This window comes from Pteropus medius, unplaced genomic scaffold (genome assembly GCF_902729225.1).
Source record: "Pteropus medius unplaced genomic scaffold, Ma_sr-lr_union100, whole genome shotgun sequence".
NCBI classification, from domain to species: domain Eukaryota; kingdom Metazoa; phylum Chordata; class Mammalia; order Chiroptera; family Pteropodidae; genus Pteropus; species Pteropus medius.
The window spans coordinates 1073688-1088206 of NW_024340847.1; the positions used below are offsets into that span (position 1 = coordinate 1073688).

Consider the following 14519-nt stretch of genomic DNA (forward strand, 5'->3'; position numbering starts at 1 on the left):
TATGCTGGCATTTTGTTCCGCGAATTTCTAGACACAAGCCACTAAGTTGTCTCCTGATCTATTAATGGATAATGAACTTTAATTTGAAAAACATGGCCAGCGTGTAGACAGTGCCCCAGAACCAGGCAGTTGGGGGGGCCCGCAGCTCCCCTTCAGCGGCCTCCTGGCTCACCCATGGCTTCCCCGTGTCGGCTGAGCGGCGGGCCTGGAGGGTGACATGGATCTGCCCAGTGGCTGGTTTGCGTCCTTCCTGTGGTGTCCCAGCAGATGGGAGCAGGGGCGGGGCACGGGCGCTGTCCCGTCTGCACGGTCAGACCGGCTGGGAGTGGAGCCACCTCCGCTCTGCCGCCAGAGGCGTCTGCCCCAGGTCGCGGCTAGTGTGACAGTGGCTGTGAGCGCGTCGCATTGCCAGTCCAGCCTCGCCTCGTTCTGGTTTTGGGGTTTTGATTTCGTAATGACACCTATCGGCTGGTTCAGAATTTTCAAACACGTGGTAGCGAGTCGTTCATCGCAGAATGGCCCAGTGCTTGAACGTCGCCTCCGTGGGAAACGGTCTGGGTGGGGAGAGGGGCGGTCGGGGTGGCAGCAGGCGCGGCGTGTGCGGTGCGCCCCCTGCTTGGGCCTGGCCCTGCCCCCTGGCGCGGTGGCCTCGGAGGGGGCGGCAGTGGGGGTGGTCTCCCGCAGCCAGCCCGGGGGCGCGCGCTGCTCCTGCATGCCCAGCCTCCCCCAGCCCCCCACGGGTCCCCGGAGAGCCGGTGTGACGCCATCCTCCCCGCTTCCTCCCTTCGCTTCGCCTGAGTCTGCTGTCCCGCATTCCTCACACCGCTGGTGGCAGGTGCCAGAAACCAGATTCACCGGGCTCGGGGAACGTGTCCCCGCGGAGCCCGCCGCACATGCCCAACCGCGTCCGCGAATGGAGGTCGCGGCCACGCTCCCGCAGACGGAACGAGGCTGGGATTCGCTCATCGCAACAGTAACAAAGCCCCGAACCGCCCGCGAAAGAAAAAACGCTGCTTTTGAATAGCTGCAGAGATTGCGGATTAGGACGGCAGGTTTAAAGGGCGTCACAGTTTCCCTCTCGGAGCCCTCCAGCCAGCCCGCCCTCGTCCCGGCCCCAGCTGTTCCTCGGTCACTGACCCAGCTTTCACGAGAGCTGATGAGGCTGCCATGTGATCGGGGAAAGGTATGGGTGGTTTTTGTGACCTGACCGAACAAAGAATGTGTTGGCATCTTCAAACCGCCCAAAGCCCTGCTTTCTGCTCCGGTGGCAGCTTGGTGTCCCCATGCCCCTGGCGGCCATGCCACTGTAGCAGGCTTTTCAGTGCAGATGTCCTGTTTCCGCTGACGGCCGCCGCTCCCTGCTCCTCGCCCCTGACACGCCTCGGTTTTCATCCGGGTGACCAGTCCCAGGTCTCCCTACCACCCCACCCCCCAAATTTTTTTATCTGTCGCCTACAACTCAGTCCTATGTCAGTAAAGTACTTGATTGATTGCAAAGAATAGAAATGTACTCTGTTCACCGAAGCAGGAAAGGAGTGTACCAGAGGGACATGTGACAGCTCACGGGCTCTGGGAAATCTCAAGAAAGTGGTCCAGGAAGCAGGCAGGGACACCTAGCCACCGCGCCCGGGAGCCAAGCCCTTAGAGCATTCGCTGTCACCAAGTGACCCAGGCCTCCCTCCAGGTTCCAGGTTGGGGCGTGGCCTCAGACCGCCCAGGCCTCGGTGACATGGCTCTGCGCTGCCTGTTGGGGCTGCGGAGGGACGAGTCTGCCCCAGGGCCTTCTGGGTGGGGACACGGCCCATGCCCCGGCTTCCCTCTGCTGTCCACACTGGGTGATGAGCCCCGAGCAGGCCGTGGGTGTGCAGCTACCTACGAGGAAAGCACACCAGACAAGCACCTCACGGGGATGAGGTAGAAGTAGAAATCTGTGTGTGTGTTTCTTCCCGTACCACATGGGGACTGACCTGCACCCTTGACATGTGTGCGCCTGTGCGTCTGCCCGCCGTCCACTGTCTCCGTGCCTGCCATCAGCTGCGGCTGCAGGAGCTGTGCCCGTGTGCCCACGCTTGGCCCGCAGACACCTCTGCCTGCTCTTCCCCAGCACATGGGAGCAGTCCCTGGGGACTCGGGGCACACGGGAGGCCGAGCCACGAGCCACGAGCCACGAGCCAGAAGGAGCCACAGCCCAGGCCACTGAGAGCAGAGCCTCTGTCCCCAGACCCACCGCCGCCGGGCTGTGTAGCCTCTTTGTGAGCCTCGTCTGTTACGGCAGCTGGGTGCCTGAGCCCCACAACTGTCCTCGCTTATTCTGCAGTCAGGCCCCAGGGAGCGTGCACAGTCAGGACGACCTGCTCCAAGCCGGTCACGCACTCCCCACGTGTGAGCCGAAACAGCCGGCGGCTGGCTCTGCGTGGCGAGAACGTGCTGGGCCGTCCTCTGAAGCCGGACGCCGCCGGGTGTTTCAGTTTGACGTTCGCGTTTGCGTGTTGGGGGTGCTGAAGTCCAAGGCGGTTTATTACGCAGAAAGCAAGCGACCGGTACAGAACAGGACTAGGAACGGTGCGGGGCCTCAGGACGCTGCGTTCGAGGAGCGTTTTCAGGCATCGGGCACGTGGTCAGACACTGCCGTGTGTGCTGGCCGCTGGGACCCGCCCGACAGGCCCGCCGGTACCCGTGGGGACTCCGTGGGCAGGGCCCGCTGATCGGATGGCCGTGCAAGGAAGGGGGTGACGGGCTGTGCTGAGCGACCCCGCTGGGCCGCGAGCAGCCCGGGGGGCGGGACGTGGCGGGGCCTCCGGAAGTCGCCGTCCGCTCCTCGCTTGTTTCACGTGCTGCGACTCATGGATTTGAAATCTTTTTATGAAGACGGAAGGAAGCTGCCGGGCTGTGCGCTTTGACAGCATAGTTACAACGTGTCCTCTGCGCGACCGCCAAGTCCACTAGTTACTAATCGGCGCTGACCCGGGCTGCGCTGTGCCACGGTGCGTCTGGGGGACGGTGGCCTTCTCCCGGAATGACAGGACACTTCCCGGCCATGAATCAACTTTCGAGGACTCTCTTTTGGTAGCAAGAGCGGCAGAGGGGACAGGCGTGGAAGGGGGAGCTGTCGCCCCAGGAGAACGCCTCCAGGGCGAGCAGGCAGGCGTGGTGGAACGTGTGTGAGCAGGACAGCAGCACCGTCTCCCGGCAGGGCTGGCCGCCGCCCGGCCCCGGCGGCTCCCCCGGGCCGTCGCTGCCCATGGACAGCGGGGTGAGGCAGATGGGACACTCGCGGGCCTCCCGGTGCTGCGCCTGCGACACGGGACAAGGAGTGAGCGCGTCCGCGGCTTCTGCTGTCACCCGACAGGCAGTTCCGCAGGTGTAAGTGGGAGCAGGCACTAGGGACACCGGTCTTGTAAAGAGGAAGAGGTTCATTGGGTGCTAGTGTCGCATGGTTACGCGTGCGTGTCCCCCCCACTCCCACTCTCGTGAAGGATGGAAAGGGACAGCGACTTGCCGTGCCAAGCAGTCTAAAAGCACAAGGCCTTTAAGAAACGCTGACCGTTGGCAACGCCGAGGGGTCTTTTTCAAAATCCTGAACTCTGTGTAGCTGCTAAACTTCCTCCTAAATTTTCCTATTTTTGTGCTACTCTAAGCAAGTTTTCCCTCGGGGTCACCCTTTCTTCCGAGGCCACTGTCGTCGCAGGGGAAGGTGGGAAACCGGTCAGAAGGGACCTTCTTTTCCCTTTGGCGCTTTCACCATCCGCACGATGGCATCGCCAGGGCGGACTTTCGAACAGAAGGGCCCTGCTGTCACTTCGAGTGGGGGAGGAAGGCCCAAGGGTCCCCCCCCGCACAGCCGGGGCAGAACGCACGAGCGTGGCTCCCCGCGTCCCCTGACGTGTCCCTCGGCCTCCCCTCCAGCGTCACCGCAGACCCGCGTGGCTTGCCGCCCCCGGTTGCTGAGCGAAGCCTACCTGCGCCCGGATTCTCTGCCAGTCCTCGTCCGTGAGCTTGTGGCCGCACTTGTCCTCCAGCTGCTGCAGAATGCTGCGGTTTACGGCCAGGCAGTGGTCGATTTCTGCGAAGAGCTCGTCTATGTCCGTGTCGTAGGAGCACAGGATGCGGTGGCTGATCTCCGTGAACTGAGGACACGGGAGGGGGGGAGGGGCCGGGGTGACGCTGCGTGCGACAGGCTTGGGGTGGGTCGAGCGAAGCGCCTTCCTGAGTCTCGACCACCCTTCTCACTAACTCCCCTCCAGTCTCTGCCTTTGAAATACTTTTGGGGGAAATAGACAGATGGCTAGTTAACAACTCCACTCCAGCTGATTTATGCCGAGACATCACCAAAAAGGCGCACGTGGCTGAAGCCTTGGTGGTTGTCGGCAAGGAATACATTGAAATGAAAAGTCGGGAGGAGAAAGGAGCTGAAATCGTACAGAATTAATTGCACCGTCACCCTGCCCTGGCACCATTTATTCTAATTTAAGGCGGACATTCCCCGCTACCGCCTGGCGATCGGCAACCACAGCTGCTTCGTGCCTCTTTGCTTGCCAGCCATTTTCCCATCGTGGTCGCAGATTGTGAATTATCATCTTAGCGTGATCATAAAAAGAGGGAAATCCACCTTTTTAAAATCTACTCACTCTGCTTTTCTCACCGAGCTTTAAATTGTAACCTGAAAACCCCCATTGCCTAAAGACCTTGACAATCTCTTTACATCAGCCGATGCGATCAGTTCATGGGCAGCATAGTACATTTTATCTCCAACGTTTAAAACATTTGCTTTGAAGAAGGTATTGTCCTTAAGTACAGTCTCTAATGTCCCCCTTCCCAAGTTCCGTTCTTTCTATAAAGTACTACAGTCTTGATACAAAAAGATTTAGACACCTTTGTCAAGCGAGCTTGACAAATGATTTAATCGGACGGTCCTGGTTGGTTGTGGCATGGCGCGCTATCGCCTCCTGCTGGCAGGAAACTGGAATTGCCGGGACGAGGCAAGTCACTGCAGACGCAGCGGCCACGGCACAGGGATCTGAGAATCTTCGCCGCCAGCCGTGTGGGGGGAGCGGACCGCGCCTGGATGATGCTGGTCCATCCAGCAGAGCGCGTTTCTGTGCCGCCCCGAGGGAACAGCTGCTGCCACGAGACGCTGCGGCCTCCTCCCCTAGACTGAGTGCGGACGTGTGCCCGCGTTTGGACATATTTACTACGCGATTCTCCCTGATCTCTGTGAATTTTAATCTCCGAAATGAGGACTCGTCAGCCTTTCTGTATGTGCCTTTCCGTCAAGATGCCACCGCCCCTTTTTAAAAAAGGCAAAGCCCTACAGTTCTGGGTTTATTAGAAATCGAACACGTCTTGGACTCCAGTAGGGTTTCATTAAGATAGTTTTTGTCAGCGTTTTGGTTACGGGGTACGGGTTTCAGATGGTTTGCCCATTTCCCCATAGATCGCGCCCGGCCTTTCAGGCGCACACGCATTAGCAGAAACGCCTAGGGAAACAGGGGTGCGGGGCGCAAAGGGCTTCGAGTCCAGAGCCGCCTCCGGAGCGCTGGGCAGGAAGGTTTCCGTTACTGGCAATTACGCCGTAAAGGTCGGGACGAGTAGGGAGCCCGGCGTCCGCCGCCGAGGAAACCTGACATGGGACACAGCTGCGGTGTGGCCGCGGGGCGGGGCCCGGCGCGTCGCGGTCCCCGCGGTGACGGTGGCCGAGGGCGGGCTTGTCGCGTGAACGGCCTCCGCGCCACCGACCGGAGGGCGCCCGCTATCCCGAGTCACACGAGTGACTTCGTGCAGAGACGTCGCCTCCCCGGGACCCCGCCGCCCGAGCGTCCTCGCGCACTGCTCCCCGACACCCGCGGGGGCGTCGCGTGTCACGCCTCGTGTCACTGGCCCCGGCCCTAAGCCTCCGAGGGCCGGTCCTGCCGGGCGCCTAGTGCGCACTGTGGAAGGAGGGACCGGTCAGTGTCGCAAATGCAAGCAGACCCGGGGGCGGGGCCCTGACCGCCGGGCGTGCGACGCAGCAACACCGCGGAAAGGCGGGCGCGGGCTTCGCGGTGTCCCGCGCGGACGCTGGGTGCTGAGAACCGCGCCTGGCGCACACGACAGCGGATGGCGCGTCCCCCTGGCCCTCGCGCTCCATACGCTGGCAGGGGTTTCGTTTTTAACTCAGTTCACAACGTCTTCCAATTCCCATTCTAAGTTCCTTTTCGACCCACAGGTTGTCTAGAACCGTTTCTCAATTCCCAAAGATCTGAGACACTCCAGTTATTAAAAAACGAAACGAAACATTTCTAGCTTAAGTACACTGCGTCTGAGAACATGCCATGCCCGATTCCTGAAGCTACGATGGAAAATTTCATGGTCAACTTTTATAAGTGACATATGTGCACATTGAAAGACCACGCGGATTACGATCGCAGGGTGCAGAATTCTGTGCCGCCATCTCTAAACCCTGTTGCTTTCTACCTATTTTGTCAAATATCAGTACCCCGCCTTTTCCGAATGGAGTTTTCTTGTGTGTGTGTGTGTGTGTGTGTGTGTGTGTGTGTGTGTGTGTGTGTGTACACACAGTCACACCCTTTATTCTTATGTCGTCGTGCATCAGAAGCTCTTCTAAGTAACACAGAACCGGATTTCATTTTTTACAGGCACATTCAGTCCCATCTGCGGAACGCCCAACACGCCACCAACTGTCCCCGTCCTGTTGCGTTTCGGGTTATCCTGCCACTGGTTGGTTTTTTCCTCAGCTCTCCTTTGCGACTGACATTTTCCGTTCTTTTCTCTTTACCATGAAGGTTAAAACTCCATTTTTATTTTTTCGAGCGCTCACTCTGGAAGAGCATCCTTAGATTAGGAAAGTCTGAAGTCGGTCGTTCTCACCCTGCAGTAGGAGGGCCCCTGGGGCTTCAACCTGCCCTCCGGACTTACGTCCCTGTCACGCCTTCAGCTGTGCCATGCCCTTCCTGTCCCGCAGGCGCGTCTGAGATCCACCCACAGCCCGAGCACGTTCCTTGCACACCGCGGCCTCACGCCTCAGAGTCCACACCTTTTACAGCTCCCTCCAGTGAAGGGTTTTAGCGGCACTGTCCCCGCTTTTGTCCCAAACTGTCTTTCTTTCCCCTCGGTCCCTGCCTGGAATTCCCGTTCGTGTCTGTGGAATTCGAGACTGTCGCTGTCACTGTCCCTCTCGAGACACGGAGTGTCATGCTTGAGCCTCTGGCCTCTGCTGTCACTGCGGCTCCCGCGAGTGTCACCGCGGCTCTTCCGCTTCCAGGACCTTCGCCTTCAGGGTTCTGCGGCGTCGCTGGACACACCCTCTTCTTCCCTTTTTAAAAGTCACACCGGAGTTCCTTGGGCTTCTTAAGTCTGTGTTTGTATTTCCTTCGGATCTGGAAAATTCTTAACATTCTTGCTTTAAACTACTGTCCCCATGTCCTCTCTTCCTCTGAATTGTGGTTCCTGGATGGAACCACATGTCCCCACACGGGCATGTCACCTCGCTGAAACGGTGACGCAGAAGGAGAGGGAGACGCGGGGAGACGCTCACGAGTCACGGCGCGGGGTGGGTTCTGCTGAGCGGTTCGGCTTCTGCTGAGCGGTTCGGCTTCCGCTGAGAATGAACTGCGCATGTGCAGGAAGGGGGCGGGCGACGCGGCTGTGTGACCCGGGTGACGCCACCACGGATTAAATGCCCTTCTAGTTGCTCTTAAAACCGGCATTGCACAGGATAAAAGTCATGCTAATACTCGAACATTGTTCCTCGCTCAGAACATTAACAACAAAGAAAGAAACGCCGCGGTCCCGTGGGCGGGAGGCGCCGGCCGCAGAGGAAGCTCTAGTTTCGGAGCCTTCGCGGCGCGATACTCAAGGCTGGGAACGAGGGTCGTGTCACTGCGCACGGTCCCCGCGTCCTCACCCCACGCCTTCGCCGCGGGCCCAGCTACAGACCCTGCGGCTCTCAGCTCATCAAGAGCGCGGCCCTGCCCCCCCTTGCTGCCCTGCGCCCCGGCTCCCTCCTGCCCCCTCCTCTGCGCCGCGGGGCGCGCGAGCCCGCAGCAGCCCCCGGAGGTCCGCCCCCAGCGTCCGTGCGGTTCGGCTTCCCAGCAGCACCTGGAACGACGGGTCGCTCTGTGTCCCTGGAAACCCTCTAACGTTTGACATGCAAGACACAGGCTGTCCCCTGACGCTCGGGTCCCTGGGCCGCAGCTCTGAGCGGGCCATGCCCGGGCCCCCCGCACCCCGCTCGGCCACGCTCCAAACTCTGCCGACGGCGATCGTCGCGTGCGGGGCCGCGTGCCTTCTCCCCGAAGCCCCAGGCTCAGCTGCCACCTGCCAGCGGGCACCTCCTCTTCCAGATGCCGCAGGCAGCTCAGACCGCGGTGTGCAGCGGGGCCTCCATGTCCCTCCCAGACCTGCGCGCTCTATCCCTGCGCTTCGCCCCGCCGCTCGGGCCGCACCCCGAGGAGCCAGCCTCGCGTCCTCTCCTCCCCGACCCGCCAGGCCGGCCCGCCTCCGAGCCCGCCAGCGTGGCCGTCACTCCTGCGAATGGCCTGTCGCCGGCTGCAGAGACCATCAGCGGCTGCGCCTCAGGCCCCCGCCGTGTCTCCTGCCACTGGAGGGGCACCTGTGCCCACCTGGCCTGGAGAAGTGCGTGTCACGCCCGGGCCCGTCCCTCACGCACATCCTGGAGCCGCAGCTGCGCTCGCGGGAGGCGGCCCCGCGGACTTTCAGAGCTGTCGCCGCGGCACGTTTCAGCCGCGAGTTCGCGTGCGCCCCGCCTGCCCGGCGCGCGGGACTCTCCCGCCGGTGAACGAGGCACGCGTCCTCCCGTGGCGTTTCATAAATGAGAAAAACAACAATTCCCTTCATACGCGACGGTGGCTCGAGACCGTCGGAATGCGCTTTATTCCACCCGGGCCGCACGGTTTTAATGGTTTCAACGTGACCGCCTCGTTCTTGCCGCGCGAGGCCTGAGGGAAGCGCTGCGGGGGCGGCCGGGGGTCTGCGGGGCGCTGGGCGGTTCCGAGCCGGCCCGGGGCTGGCGCTGGCGGGGACCCGAGGACCCGCGCCCCGCGCGGCAGCGCTCCGAGCACTTCTGGCCCCTCCTCTGGACACTCGTCGCCGGCGGGATGCAGTTATCTCCTTCCTGTATTTCTTATCTCCTCGAACGAGCCCCTTAGATTCGGCAAAGTACCCGATTCCTCTCGCCGAGGCCCTTAGCCGTCAATAAACGTTTCTGACCCTAAGTTTGCAGTAGATTAGAAACGAGGACACATAGGCCCAACGTACATATTCCGAAGGGGCGCGGTACAATTTTCTTTTTGCGGTCAAAAACAACAACGGTGTCTCCGTGGAATGCTTTTGAAGTCACTGCCACTTTCAAGATTCAGCCGGCGTGCAGGATACAATCATAACGTCGACATTAGCTTGTTAATAAAGATACCGAAAATCCTTCAGTGTATATTTATGGCCAATTTCTAAATGCGAACTGGTGGACTTTCCTCTCGTAGCTTCAAGTATTCGAAAGTTAAGTAGCAAGATTAATGTTTCAATGAGTGAAAAAATATAATCGACATGTAGTTATTGACTGCCTACCGTGGCCGATGCAAAGGAGTGTCCTACGTGTAGCTTTTCTTACGTGTTTCTTAAGCGTGAAGTTCTTACGTATTCGGCATCTTTCTGCCTTTATTTACGCCCTCGCTGCTACGTGGGGCAGATGCCCTTAACTAATTGAAAAGGCAATTGAGTTCTAGTTGTTAAACTAATGGTTCATATTATTTTACAGAAACAGACAAAATACAGAAAAATTTTCAATTTTGGTAAGGATGAATGTCTTCATGTATTTTTTCCTTTAAGCATCATATTTCAGATATTCGATAAATTAAGTGATTAAGACTTCGGGTTATTGATATGTAAAGCAATTACTGGTCATTTACAAGTAACATGCCAGCTAAACATTACAAAAACGCACTCACAGAGGTAGGCAGGTGAACTCTGTCTGCCCGGAGGCCTCGCCAAGTGATCCATCTGGATGTCAGCAAATTGCTTACTAATGTGTTGACTCGGCCACCCTCAAAAGCAAAATGAAAAGCCTGGAATTTACAGCATATCAATGAATCAGTTGATAAGCTTTTACTGGTTTAATATCCTCCCAGTCTCGCTGCTTGGAGCCACTTCAAGCTAGCAACAGAATGTTTGCCATCTCCATGTGATAAAGGAAGTCGGAGCACTAAACAAACTCTAAGACCATTACGCTGTTTGGCGAGATGTAAAGGAAAAAAGTAAGAGAAATCTCACGCGGGAGGGTGTGGGAACGGGCAGCCCCTAAAGTCAACCACAGCGTCTGACAAATCGCTAACTTTTTAAACAACGGTCAGGACTTTCGGCTTGGGTGGAGATAATATAATGCATTTGAAAAGTTTTAATTGCAGCCATAAAAGACCATGCCTCAATTATATGACATATGCTAGCAGAACTTCTAGATAAGGATCAAAGGCATTCAAGGACCAACCACTGCATCCTGGGCAACGCTTGGCCTTCCTGGACACACTGGTGACAGGCGTGAGCGTGGCAGCTCCGGGGACGCCTCCGGGCGGCTTTGATCTGAGTTCACCGTGCACAGGACCAGTGTGTCGCCGCCGACAGCTCCGGCGCCCCCTCTGACAAAGCACCGCTGACTCAAGGTTAATTCTCTGACACTTCGGGTGCAGAAGCCAGCCTCCGACCCGCCGGGTTCTTACTACAGCCTGGCCGGCCGTTTGGTTTAGAACCTACGCTCGGGTCCAGTTCCTGTGAGGAGGGTGCCGACGATATTTTAAAGCAAGGCACGCAAGAATTACTGTATGGAAGCACTGTTGTTTGTAGAAAAACGAGCCCTGTATTTTATTAGCTAACACCCAAAAGATGCATGAAAACTAAAGAAAGAAAAGAGTTCATTAATCCTTCCATAACAGGAGAGCAAATGCAAGGCCAGTGGTTTCACAAGGAAGATAGATCGATGGATCAAAATAGAAGGGCTTGCGCTAATCTAATCTGTAGTATTAAAAACATATCCATCTTCTCGAGATCTTGAAACTTTAAAGGACGCGAGCAGTTCCTAATTTATTGTGCCTAAAAATATCCGATTATCCCTCTTGCCTTCCTTTTCTATTGATTAGACCTCTTCCCAAGTACAGCGAAGAAGTGTTCACCCATCTGCCAGTGGACTGGAATTTTATAAAGCTCAGTGCCTTTAGTGTAAAGAAATATCCTTAGTGTGTGGCCAAGTACTTCCTACTTTTCTAGTGTTAAAATAGCCTTTCTTTTACGAGATGATTCTGATGGTACGTGGTGTTTTAACTCTTACTTGGCAAAATAGAAAGTTTTAAAAGTGGGCAACGACTTTGTTGAAGCCCCAGGTTTCTCTTTGACAGTTCTGTAGACTCCAAAAGTCTGGACACCATTGGCACAAGGAATCGAGATGGACCGTGGGAGAGGAAGGGGAATACGTTGCTATGTCTCGATTTCGTCGGCTGCTGGAGGCCACCGAGCCGACATTTGTGCGCTGTCGACCGTGGGGTGTACTCATGATTTATTTCTCCTGGTCATTTGCAACTTCATTTTTTTAGTCCAAAATGAATTTGCATTCACTTAACATTCACCCATGGGCAGAATGGAGACACAGCTTAGAAACGTGTCTGGTGGTTGCACACGTGACCCCAGGTGGGTAAGGGTGGCACATCCGGTGCTTTTGGCAGCGCGCATTTTGCTTAGTAAACCTTCCGATAGATCTCTGATAGTTCGTTGCTCTCGAGTTCTGTGCGCATTTAAGTTGTAGGGAGGGCGACAGGGTGAACAGGCGTGTGAAAAGTCGCAGGTGTCAGAGCTCGGGCCGAAAGGCAGGTCTCCACGGGAAAACCTGGCGTTTCTAGAATGTCACTGACGATGTCACGAAGCTAGTCTCTCACGCAAAGGAGCCTCGATAAAGTCCTTGTTCATGTCGCCTCTGGAATGTACTTATTTTTAAACGGGTTAAGTCACCAGGAAACCCGCGGACACAGATTCTCCCGGAGCTGGACTTTAGTACACATGCTCAGTTCTGGAAAACTGGACGGAAAAAGGACGAGAAACCCAGCCCAAGAGTTATATTTTTATTTTAAATACCTTAGTCCGCGACTTCTAGAATTTGATTGACACGTGACATTGTGTAAGTTTAAGGTGTACAATGTGATGATTCGATACACTTAAACGTTGTGAAATGGTCGGGACGGTAGAGTTAGTGACACGTGCGTCATCTCACACAGCTGCCATTGCTTTGCTGTGGTGAGAACACTTAAGAGTTACTATCTCAGCAGCTTTGACACACGTAGACTACAGTACCGCTGACCGTGGTCGCCACGCCCTGCGTTAGACCCTGCTACTTACTCATCTTCCAGTTGTAGGTTTGTGCCTTTTGCCGGCAGCTCCCCGATTCCTCCCTCGGTCCCTGGCAACCACTGTTCTGCTCTTTTTGCCGTGAGTTTGACTTTCTTAGATTCCACGTGTGAGTGATATCATATAGTCTGTGTCTTTCACCGTCTGATTTATTTCACTTAGCATAACGCCCTCAGGGTCCGTCGTGTTGTCACAAATGGTAGCATTTCTTTCTTTCCCGTGGCTGAATAATATTTCATTATGTACACACACCACATCTTTACCCCTTCGCCCTGGGAGGAACACTCCAGTTGCTTCCACGTCTCGGCTTCGGCGAATCATGCTGCAGTGAGCGCAGAGTGCAAGCATCTCTCTGAGATGCCGATTTCATTTGCTTTGGATAGGGACCCAGATGTAGGATTGCTGGATCAAAAGGTGGCTGCTCTATATTTGATCTCTTGAGGCACCTCCATGCTATTTTCCAGAGTGGCTGCACCACTTTACATCCCCAGCGGTGCACGAGGGCTCCCTTTTCCCCACGTCCTTGCCAACACTCGTTACTTCTTGTCTTTTTGATAATGGGCATTGTGACAGGCGTGAGGTGATAGCTCATTGTGGTTCTGATTTGCATTTCCCTGATGATTAGAGATGGTGAGCCCCTTTGCATGTTCCTATTGGCCATGTTTATGTCTTTGGTTAAATGAGATGTTTTTTGTTTTTGGTTATTAAGTCATATGACTTGCTCATATAGTTTAGATGTGAACCCCTTTTCAGGCATGTGGTTTATGAATATTTTCTCCCATTCTGCAGGCTGCCTTTTCACTTCGTCGATTGCTCTCTTGCTGTGTCGAAGTTTTTAGTGTGATATAGTCCGATGTATTTATTTCTGCATTTGTTGCTTGTGCTTTTGGTATCATATCGAAAAAATCGTTGCTAAGACCAGCGTCAAAGAGATTTTCCCCTGTTTTCTTCTGGGAGTTTTGTGTTTTCAGGTCTTAAGTCTTTAGTCCATTTTGAATGAATTTATGTTACATCCTCCTGGCGAGCATTACATAACGCCCTTCTCTGTCTCTCGTCTCAGCTTCTGAGTTAGTCTGTTTTGTCTCCGGAAGGAGAGGGGTCTCCGCCCTCCTTCGGTTTCCACTCGTAGGGGTTATCCGCCCCCGCCTTCACTTGGCGCATGCGTGCATCCTCAAAGCGAAAGTGAGCCTCCTGGAGGAGGCCTGTCGTTGGATCTTGCTTTTTCTTTTCTTTTTTTTCTCTATCCATCCAGCCATCCTACGCCTTTTGATGGAAGAGACTAATCCGTTTACGTTCAGAGTGATCATTGACCGGCGAAGGCCGAGGCCCTCTTTCCGGTTCGCCGTCGCCTGACCCTTTGCGAATCGATGGTGTCCCGCAGTGGCACGCTTTGCTCCCTCCTCCTCGCGGATCCGCAGCAGGGTTTCGCTTTGTGGTTACCGCGTGTGTCTACATCTTCCTTTACCTAATTATTTATTTATTTATTTTTATCTTGATAAAACTTTACCTTGCAGCCGTTACTGTTTTTTAAATTCTGATATTTTTATCTTATAGTTTCTGTTTCTCAAAATACCAGCTATTGGCTTCATTTGCCAGTTGTACTTCTTTCCTAATAAATTACCTCTTTTACCTTTCTACTTTCTACTTCCTACTTTAAAACATTTTTATTTTTTTTTTACCGTCGTTTATCTAGCTTTCTGATTGGAGTGGCGGGTTCATGATTTTCCGTCTTCTGTACCAAATGGACTTGACATTGTCCTGTAGACACAGCTTTAACTCTACAGCACAGAATGCCAAGGTTCTTGTGGTCGCCAGAGTGTGTGTCGCTTGGATGCTGAATTTCTAAATACACTTGAAAATTCGTTTAGTGATTTTCTATTTTACGTCATTTTTTGCATTTGCCTCATTTTTTTTTGAGCATGCCTTTACAGAGAATTTTTTGTTTCATTTGGTTCAAACGTGTCCCTTGCGAGCAGCTGTCAGCTGAGTTTTTCAACGTCGTTCCGGGGCTCTTTCATAGGAGACTTTATCTCCCTCGCGTTTGTCGTCATTACCGTTACGTTTAGTCCCACGAACTCCCCTTTCCTCCCCCCTTCCCCCTCCCGTCGCCTTTTCTTGAC

At 55.1% G+C, this 14519-nt stretch overlaps 1 protein-coding gene across 12 annotated transcripts in view; it reads right to left on the minus strand.

Moving 5' to 3' along the window:
* Positions 1-22: 22 nt before the first annotated feature.
* RNF32 (ring finger protein 32) overlaps positions 23-14519 on the minus strand; it is a 24376-nt gene continuing 9879 nt past the window's right edge. For 10 of the 12 annotated variants that reach the window (XM_039837227.1, XM_039837219.1, XM_039837151.1 and 7 more), the window contains 2 exons: positions 3960-4127; positions 23-3394 (listed from right to left, as the gene is read on the minus strand). In XM_039837227.1, coding sequence (XP_039693161.1) covers positions 2909-3394; positions 3960-4127 — 654 coding nt within the window. In that variant the 3' untranslated portion in view covers positions 23-2908. The remainder of the gene's footprint in view (positions 3395-3959; positions 4128-14519) is intronic. The other 2 variants (XM_039837236.1, XM_039837243.1) reach the window with 2 other exon arrangements.